This window comes from Orycteropus afer, unplaced genomic scaffold (genome assembly GCF_000298275.1).
Source record: "Orycteropus afer afer isolate SDZICR_OR568_19922 unplaced genomic scaffold, OryAfe1.0 scaffold00038, whole genome shotgun sequence".
NCBI lineage: Eukaryota > Metazoa > Chordata > Mammalia > Tubulidentata > Orycteropodidae > Orycteropus > Orycteropus afer.
The window spans coordinates 15,765,504-15,776,152 of NW_006921625.1; the positions used below are offsets into that span (position 1 = coordinate 15,765,504).

Below are 10,649 nucleotides of genomic sequence, written 5' to 3' on the forward strand. Positions count from 1 at the left end.
AAGCAGCTAAGTAACTGCCTTTGGGATGTGGTCTGCTTCCCATATATAAGAAACACCTTTGGGAATAGTCTCTAGCTTATGGCACATTTGGACCTTTTATGTAGCCATGTCATTGTTCGGCAGCCTGCCATGCTCTGCTGACTTTGGGACTTACAATAGGCTAAATTAATGGCTTGCCATGTGGTTTGGTAACATCGGACTGTGCCTTTTTACTTGTCAACCTTGGGCTTGGCAGCCTCAGCAGCCAGCAGCTGTCTGAGTGAAGAAAAGCCTCTAGCTTCAGTGGGCCAGGAGCTGAAGGCAGAGCTGAAGCCCAAGGCTGAGGAGCTTTCACCCAGCCCCTAGAGCCTGGCACTTTGAACTTGGACTTCTAGCCTGATTTGAGGTAGTAAACATTGAGTCTTTCACTGTTGAGTATTATGCTCAGTGTAGATCTTTGTAGATACCTGCAGTCAGGTTTTGGAAGTTCCCTTCTATTCCTAGTTTGCCAAAGGTGGTTTTTAATCATGAATGGATATAGGATTTTATTAAATGCTTCTTTGGGACCTATTTAAATATATGTTTTTCTCTCTCTCTTTTTTTTTTTTTTTTTGGTGATACGGTGAATTAGTTTGACTGATTGCTGGTTATCAAACCAAACTTGGAGTTCTGGGATCAACTACTTTACATATATTTTTCTAAAATTTATTAAGAAATTTTGCACCTATTTTCTTAGAGACATAGTCGATTCTCTTTGTGCTGGTCTGGGTCTTAGAATTAGATTAACATGGACCTTAGCATATAATTTGAAAAGTGTTCTATTTTCTCAAAGATTCTGGGTAAAATTGTCATTATTCCTTCCTTAAGAATTCAACAATGAAGTTACTAATTTGATGTGTTTATTTGACATAGAAATTCAGTGTTTATTTTCTTTTGAGAAAAGTTTTGTCATGTGTGTCTTTAAGGAGCTGTTTGCAGTACCTCTGGGTTCCCACATACTTTGGCATACCGTTGTTACACTGCTGCCTTAGTCTTGGAGAGTCTAGGAGATTGGTAGTGGAACTCCTCTGCTCCTCTCTTTGATTCTTGATCCTGGTAATATGGGTTTGGTTTGGTTTATTTTGATTCACAGATGACATAAATCTGGGACACATATTCTTGATAAATGGAATGACAAATTAGACAACAAATGATCTTGGGTTAGTACACAGTAGCTCATTAATGGGATAACTCTTAATAAAACATAAATGTGAACTCTTTTGTTGCTGCCAAAAATGAAAATCTAGTAGTATACTATTAGTGTGTGTGTGTGTGTGTGTGTGTGTATATATATATATATATATATATGAAAATTATTTAGTGCAATACATTTTATGACTATTCTTGTTTTGAAATAGTTCTACCCCAATAGTGATGTGAGTTTGGTTCCAAAAGTCTGGTATCATTTGATGGTCTTATGAACCTTACCTTAAATTTTAGATTAAAATAACGATATTTTTATATGATAAGCTAATAAAACCAAACCCACTGCCATCAGTTGATTCTGACTCATAGTGACCTATAGCGTTTCCAAGGCTGTAAATATTTATGGAAGCAGACTGCCTCATCTTTCTCCCAAGAAGTAGTTGGTGGGTTCAACCTGCCAACTTTTTGGTTAGCAGCCAAATGCTTTAACCACTGCACCACCAGAGCTCCTTTGTATATGATAGTCATTTTAAATGTTTTTTTCAGGTTTATCAGTAAAAGGTGTTTTTATACTCTGAAGCTTTTCAATCATATCAGAGCTTAATTAAAGTGAGAAAAATTTCTATTCAGGAGAAGCTGAAACTGTGACTTCCAAAACTAGTTAAGTCAGCAGTGTGACCTTACCCAGAAACACAAACTTACCCAGAAAAGAGAATGAAATAGTATCTTAAATTCTGTGTAAGTGTGAAATCAGGGCATTTACTAATAATCAGTAGTAAAAATTGGGGGGAAAGAGAAGTAATTTAGTATTTGGCCTTATTAATTATTCCTACTGAAAACTATCTTTTCCTATTTGGAATATGTACTTCAAAGATCATTTGACATGAAAAAAAGCAATAGATAAAAATATGATTTACAGACAGAAAAAAATAGATTACATTAAAACCTATACTTGCCTCAATTCATTTCTCAACCTCATCATCCCTAACTCCACTTCACTCTCAAGAGAAAAGAGGAAACACAGTCCCAGTCCAGGTGTTAATTTTTTTAGATTACAGTACTCAGTCTCAGAGAGTTTACTTATTTACTCCTTCACCACCTTTAGACTTCTATGATTAGAAAACTTTGCATTCTCAAGTTCGGCCTTGGCCCGCTAGGTTTGAATCGTATGTGTATGCATGGGTTTGAGATGTGCCTTTAAGAGCTTTGTGAACTGGAACACACTGTAACATTATAATGTGATTATTTACTCTTCTCTACTGTAAGGCAGCATTAGGATGAATGTTTTTGGAAGTTTAAACACAAATGGGGGTTTCTGGGTGGCACAAGTGGTTAAACACTCCACTACAAGCCAGGGATACCTCAGGAAACAGGCCTGGTGATCTGCTTCTGAAATGACACAGCCTTGAAAACTCTGTGGAGCAGTGAGGTCACCGGAAGTCACAATCAACTCAATGGCAACAAACAACAAACATGAATTTTTTGGGGGAGATTGTTTTTGTTTTTATTTTTGCAAATTTATAACCAAAACCAAACCAGACTCACTGCCGTCAAGTCGGATCTGACTAATAGAGACCCTCTTTGGGTTTCTGAGGCAGTATCTGTATGGCAGGAGCTCTGGTGGCGTAGTGCCTAACGCATTTGACTGCTAACCAGAAGGCTGGTGGTTCAAACCCACCAGCCACTTCTCAGAAGGCAGGTTGGGCAATCTACTTCCATAGTGATACCGCCTCGGAAGCCCAAGGAGGGGTTGCTATGAGTCAAATCCAACTCAACAGCAGTGGTTTGGTTTGGATTGGTTATCTGTATGGAAATAGATTGCCCGTCTTGCTTCTGAGGAGTGGATGGTGGGTTTGAACCACCAGCCTTCTGGTTAGCAGTCAGATGCCATAGGCACTACACCACCAGAGGAGCTCCTTACCCCATTTCCAATTTCTTGAGCATACTAGGTTAAGATTTTTCTTAATTTAAAAGCAGTTTTGCAAAACCTACTGACATTAAAATTAAAGAAAAACTTCCAAATAAGGACTCTTTTACCAGCCAACATCATTAGATAGGAAAATTGAATTTCTAAATTTTAAGTGTGATTTGTATCTGAAAGCAATACAGAAAGTGGCATATTTGGATGTTAACGGGGTATTTGGCAAAGTCCCTCATGAGAGAACCTTGAACAACAGGCCTGAAATGTGGCCTTGATGATAATATAGTAAGACTGATTTGTAATTGAACTCAAACACTGATTGAATTCTTGTCACCTGGAGGGATATGGCATTCTAGCCTGGTCCACATTTTATCAGTGATTTGAATGAATGAGGACAAATACCATGGTTTGTTTTATTTGTTTCTTTTTTAATTCACAGATGACATAAATCTGGGACACATATTCCTGATAAACTGGATGACAGATTAGTTTAGACAACAAAATGATCTTGAGTTAGTGCAGAGTAGCTCATTAACAAGATAACTCTTAATGAAACATAAATGTAAACACTTTTGTCATTGTCAGAAATGAACATTTAACATTATGCTACAAAAAATAGAGTTTCTGAGTCCATCTGATGATGTAGACCACCATTCCCATGACACTGAAACATGCAAGGTGTAGAATTATAGTCACAGTGGCCTCTCAGTACAGAATATCAGTGGGAGTTCCAGATGGTGTGATGAGAGGTGGTTTTCTTCTTGCCTTTCTGTTTATTTCCAGGGTTTCTCCAGTGAGCATGGCCCTCTAATAAAGCACATGGATGATAAGAAAACGTTTGATTTTTTTGGTGGCCTGCATGTGCAGTCTGAGAATATGTTTGTTGATATTGTTACAATAGATTTCCTCCCTCCTTTGTTCGTCTTTAATAATAGTCACGTGGTACAGAAGTCCGCACCAACCGTAGCCTCCTTTGTGGTGGTGCTTTTTCAACCTGCTGCTATGAATCCCTTGAATGTTTTCCTTTTCTCTCTGCCACAGGTTGAATTAATAAAGGGGAATTTACAAAGTGTTGGACTTACACTCCGTCTTGTCCAGTCAACTGATGGGTATGCTGGGCATGTCATAATTGAGACTGTGGCCCCAAACTCACCTGCTGCGATGGCGGACCTTCAGCGAGGAGATCGACTTATCGCTATTGGAGGTGATTATGCCAATACGCAGTATACTTACTTCATAGTCATGGAAAACTGGAAAGTAGATATGGATTTTTCCCTCTCTCATTTATTTCTATAATAAGCACATGTTACTTTTATAATAGAAAAGAATAAATTTTATTATAAATTAAATATGAGGGAGGTCTTAAAAATACATTTACAACACGTGTCATTTTAGTCCCAGTATTCATTTTTGGTTTTTTTTTTGTATATAAATTTTTAGGCCACTGCTATGGTGCTGTGTAACTTCCCTGATTTTCCTCCTCCTACTCTTCTTCCATGTATTTTATTGAATGAGAAAATAAGGGCAGGTCAGCAGTCAGCGTCCTGTCCAGTGACACCATTTTTCTACTCTGAGCTGAAAATTGGTACCATTAGCACTGCTGTCCCATCACTTAGGACTTGATAACGAACAGAACTAATATTTCTTGTCCGGAAGGGCAGCTGAACTGTTCTGTGGCCCCATACGGTCCCTAAATGCTCAGCCATTTGTTAGTGTGCTATGATTCAGAGTTGAGGCCAGATCACTACCACTGATGGAAAAATGCATCCATCACCTGCATGCCTTCCTGACAGTTGGATTGTTATCAGCAACAAAAACTGCTCTGTTGATAGGCAGATTATTTGCTTGGATGGCACAGTAGTTAAAGCATACAACTGCTAACAAAAAGATCAGTGGTTCAAACCCACAAGCCAGTCCATGGGGGAAAATATGTATAGTTTTGGAAACCATATGGCGCAGTTGTGCTCTTCCCTGTAGGGTCACTGTATGTTGGAATCAGCTTGATGGCAGTAGAGTGGGTTTTTGAATAAGGAGTAGGATTCACTGTGCATGCCAATGGGGGAAAAGTCTAAGCCCACCCATTCTAAACACGTTAAGAAACTTCTTGAACATGTGCTATCACAGTTGGTCTTCTGAGGGCTATAATAGTATGTTGTCTCACAACTGAGAAAACAAATAATGTGTATAACAAGGTAGATAAGTTCCCAAATCAGGAAGCAGCCATCCTGTTACATGTCAGAGAGCCTTATAGCCTTTGATACAAATCCGTAGCTACCATAACATAATGGAAATGATTCTGTTGCAAACCTGTGAGCCCAGCTAAGTCAATGTGTGCGTGGAACTCCCTGTGATCATGGTATCAGCCGCGTGCCTCAGACTTTCATGTGTGTTCCAGTCACCTGCACCTGGTGTTAAAATGTAGATTCCGGTTCATTAGACCTGGGGTGGGCCCCAAAATTCTGCATTTACAAGTTCTCAGGTGAGACTTACGCTGCTGGCCACAGACACTCAGGATGGGAAGGGCATAAAACAGACCTCATCCATTATGTAGTGGTTTAACATAAACACGAGTTACCTCATCCATTATGTAGTGGTTTAACGTACATGTGAGTTTATCCTTCCTCAGCTAAAAACAATTGAGTGCAAAATGTTTATATCCACAAAGACCTTGTATTGGTTTTAATTATAAAGTAAAATTCTGTTTTTTTCCTTTTTGTGTCCTTTTTTGGATTTTTATTTTAAATGACACAGATAGTGATGCCTATTTAGATAGATAGGTAGATCTAAGAAATATCAATGTTTGAAGAGTGAAAAAGCAAAAGTCTTCCCTTTCCATCTCATGTTCTTTAAAAATGATAGTTGTTGGGGTGAGGGATGAGCTGTATTTGATTACAAATATGCATCCATCAGAGGAAAAAACCCTATACATAAACACAAGGGAGCTCTGGTGGTGTAGTAGTTAAGGCATTTGGCTGCTAACCAAAAGGTCAATGGTTCAAACCCACCAGCTTCTGTTCAGAAGAAAGATAGGGCAGGCTGCTTCCATTAAGATTTATAAGCTTGGAATCCCAATTAGGGTCTCTCTCTATAAGTCAGAATTGACTCAGTGGCAGTGGGTTTTTTGGATACATAAATACATCCCCTGCCACACCTCCAGAAGACAAGTTTGAATTCTGTTATGTGTTTTTTGTAATCTTTTAATAGGTCATAAACTTTTCCCCACGTCAACAAGTGTTGTTTTTTTTTGTTTTTTGTTTTTAAATGTTAATAGCTGCAATCGATTTATTTATATGGATATAGAATCATTTTGATAGAGCTATCATGTCATTTAGGAGCTCTGGTGGTATAATGCCTAAGGCATTTGACTGCTAACCAGAAGGCTGGCGGTTCAAACCCACCAGCCACTCCTCGGAAGAAAGACTGGGCAATCTGCTTCCATAGTGATACTGCCTCGGAAACCCAAGAAGGGGTCGCTACGAGTCGGGACCGACTCCACGGCAGTGAGTTTGGTTTGGGTTTTTTTATCAGGTTATTTACCCAGGAAAGAATGAGAAGCAATTAGTTAGCAGTTTGGCACCCTTCTAGGGATTGTCATGTCATCATTTGGTTTGAAAGGCTCACCATTTCCAGATCAGCACATTCAGGGTTTGAGAATCTGTTTACAGATATAACTGTAAGCCACATAAAATAGCTTTAAGGTTTTCCTATTGCTTTTTTGTTTAGTTACATAGTTATGAGGTAATGGCAGTTGTATTTAGCAAATCTGGGGTATTTTTATTGCCAAAATTGACATGTTTTCTCTCCCTTTTGAAAATCTTGATGCAGGTGTGAAGATCACGTCCACACTGCAGGTGCTGAAGCTCATCAAGCAGGCTGGTGACCGCGTCCTGGTGTATTACGAGAGGCCTGTGGGCCAGGGCAATCAAGGTGCAGCACTGCAAGACCACTTTGGACAGTTGGAGGAAAACTTTCTGTCAGGCTCATGCCAACCAAATTATGAAGAGGAAGCAGCCGGGTTGGCCATGGATGCTGAAAATAGAGACCTAGATTCTGAATTTGAAGACTTGGCAAGTGATGTCAGAACACAGAATGAGTTCAGAGATGAGGCACAGTCATTGAGCCACAGTCCCAAACGCACTCCAGCAGCACTTTCTGTTAAACCCCTTGGAACTGTGTCGCCAGTTTTAAACCGTAAATTAGTTGTAGGAAGTCACCCACCACCACCAAAACTTCCATCCAAAGAAGGGAGTAAACCCTTAGCCCTAAAACCTTCTGATACAACGGACCTAGCACACGTGTCAAAACCAACCCAAGGATCTTCTTTCAAACCACCTGTGCCACCACGACCACAGGTGAAAGCTCCTTTGCCTCCTGCTGATGCCCTGAATCAGGTCGAACCAGATGTTCTTACTGAAAAGCCAGAGAAGGCCCCGCTGCCTCCTTCTGCAGATAAGGCTGCGGAGAAGCAAGCAAAACCTGTGGATAACCTAGAAGAAGCCACTGCGTCCAAGCAGTTTTCAGTAAAGCAGGAGGTGGCTAAAGATTTTACTTCAGAAAGTTCCTGCCCTACTAAGGACAGTTCAGATGACCCTCAAACGTGGGAGTCCTCAGAAATTCCTTATCGTAATAAGCTAGGAAAATGGACAAGAACCAGGGCCACCTGTTTCTTTGACATAGAGGCCTGCCACAGGTACTTAAATATTGCACTGTGGTGCAGGGATCCTTTCAAGCTAGGGGGCCTCATCTGTTTGGGGCACGTTAGTTTAAAACTGGAAGAGGTGGCTTTGGGATGCTTAGCGACATCAAACATGGAATACCTTTCAAAGTTCAGACTGGAAGCCCCGTCACCTAAGGCAGTGGTCACAAGAACTGCACTACGCAATCTGAGTGTACAGAAGGGATTCAATGACAAATTTTGCTTTGGTGACATTACTATTCACTTCAAATATTTGAAGGAAGGAGAACCAGACCACCAGATAGTTACTAATTTAGAGAAAGAAAAAGAACTTCATTTGGTCGAAGAGGTTTCTGCCCTACCCAAAGAGGAGCATTTTGTCGGACAGGTGGGTTTAACAGAAAATAAACATAGTTTCCAGGATACTCAGTTCCAGAACCCGACCTGGTGTGATTACTGTAAGAAAAAAGTTTGGACTAAAGCTGCTTCCCAGTGTATGTTTTGTGCTTATGTTTGCCATAAAAAATGTCAAGAAAAGTGTCTAGCTGAGACTCCTCTTTGTGGAGCAACTGATAGGCAAATAGACCGGACTCTGAAAAACTTACGGCTGGAAGGACAGGAAACCCTCTTAGGCTTGCCTCCTCGAGTTGATGCCGACACTAGCAAGTCAGTCAATAAAACGACAGGTCTGACAAGGCACATTATCAACACTAGCTCTCGTTTGTTAAATTTGCGTCAGGTCTCTAAAACGCGCCTTGCTGAACCAGGAACTGACCTAGTAGAACCATCACCCAAACATACACCCAATACGTCAGACAACGAAGGCAGTGATACAGAGGTATGTGGGCCAAACAGTCCTTCTAAACGGGGAAACAACACAGGAATCAAATTAGTAAGAAAAGAGGGTGGTCTGGATGACAGTGTCTTCATTGCAGTTAAAGAAATTGGTCGTGATCTGTATAGGGGCTTGCCTACGGAGGAAAGGATCCAGAAATTAGAGTTCATGTTGGATAAGCTACAAAATGAAATTGACCAGGAATTGGAACATAATAATTCCCTTGTTAGAGAAGAAAAAGAGACAACTGATGCAAGGAGAAAATCCCTTCTTGCTGCTGCTTTGGCTAAATCAGGTGAAAGACTGCAAGCCCTAACCCTCCTTATGATCCACTACAGAGCAGGCATTGAAGACATGGAATCTTTAGAAAGTCTGTCTTTAGACCAGCACTCCAAAAAATCTAACAAGTACACGGATGATGCCGAAGAAGAACTTGACAGTGAGCTAAGCCAACTACTGGACTCCCAGCCCTTCAGCCACGTATCAGATGCCTTGTTTGGCCCGTCCGAATCTGTGTAACGGGCGGTCTGTTTACGCTTTGAAGTGACTGGGGAAAAGCCCAGATACAACCGTGTTAGGCCCTCTTATTGTGTACTTGGACCTGCTTCTCTAGTTATTTGCTTGTGTAAGAACAAGAATGAAAGAGGTGGTTTTCTAGCAAAAACATGACCAGCTCCCTAAATTGGTTGTCTCAGAATGCATTCATAGCTATGTTTTTTGGGTTTATACTGGGAATTTATTTTTACTAATTTATTTTTAACTTTTTCTAATTATGTAATTATGTAAGCCAACTTTTCATGTTTATGTACGTGTGATGCCTCATTGTGTTTTCTTTCCTCTTAGTTTTTGAATTAGTGTTAAGTAGGGTACTGTCCAGATTCTTGAAATATTTTGATTTCTGTCACTGTTATAACAACACATTTGCTGCATGCCCAAATTGACAACAGCAATCATTGAGGGAACAGGTTTTGAATTTTTCTTTTGTGTTATGAAATTCGTCATCTCTCCTTGCTTGAGATTTTTGGTTTTCTGAGTGTTTTTTGTTTGGTTTTTGCCAAATGTAATAATGAAAGCAGATGCTGCAGCTTTAGTCTATTATGCTGATTTAGTAAAAAAAAAAAAAAAGAAATTTATACCTATGTTGCTTGCTTTCTATGCTTCTGTGGATTTTTTTTTCCCCCTGAAATTTTTGTGCATTTGAAGTATATTGAGAATATACTGATGCATTTGAAGAGTTTGCATTGAAAAACAAGATGTAACCGTTAATAGTGGGTAATAAATATGGAATGCAGCTGACCTAGTAGAACCGTCAAGAATTTTCTAGAGAGGATTTTCTAGAGAGGATTCCGAGAGTTCATTACTAAAAACAGTAACCACAAGGATTTGGAGATACAGTCTTTCCAAATGTTGACACTTTCCATTTAAATGGAAGTTCTAAATATTTTTTTGTTGTTGTTGTTATTTTTTCATCTGCAGTTCTCCCATAGGAAATAAAGCATGGACAAGGATACTTAGTTTCAGAGGACTGTTCTTAAAATGGCTATTTTGATACCTGATTTTGGCTGATTTTCTTTTAGAAACATTTTCATATAGGAATATGTGTGGAGAGGAATATGTGAAATGTATTGATTGCTTTGTCTGATGGCTTACATTCAGGCTTAAAGGAATAGTAATTACCCTGAATATTTCTGTATTTCAGACTATGTACACTCATTTTTTAAAAAAAGAAAAAATGAAGATAGGCAATATAGATACATAGGAATTGGGGCCATTTCTCTGAAATGAAGATCTACTAGGATATGGAGTCCATCTTGTGGGTCCCATTATCACATGCCTGATGGGAAACAAGTTAGACTGACCTCTGTTGGTGTACTATGGAAGTGTTGGCCTTTTATATACTTATAAAATATGCGTGCATATCTTTTTCCCTTTTGTAGGTAACTACTGTGATAATTGATATATAGTGAAACTGACATGGATTTAAAACTAGATGGAATGGCTTTTACTGCTGGCAGGAAGAGGCATAGTCTAATACTAAGGATTCTGGCATAGGT

General features: G+C 39.5%; 1 protein-coding gene across 1 annotated transcript in view; it reads left to right on the plus strand.

Moving 5' to 3' along the window:
- Positions 1 to 9,114, plus strand: part of PDZD8 (PDZ domain containing 8) — a 90,258-nt gene extending 81,144 nt beyond the window's left edge. The window contains exons 4-5 of the mRNA XM_007936851.2: positions 4,127 to 4,289; positions 6,911 to 9,114. Of these exons, the coding sequence (XP_007935042.1) occupies positions 4,127 to 4,289; positions 6,911 to 9,114 (2,367 nt within the window). The remainder of the gene's footprint in view (positions 1 to 4,126; positions 4,290 to 6,910) is intronic.
- Positions 9,115 to 10,649: the final 1,535 nt, after the last annotated feature.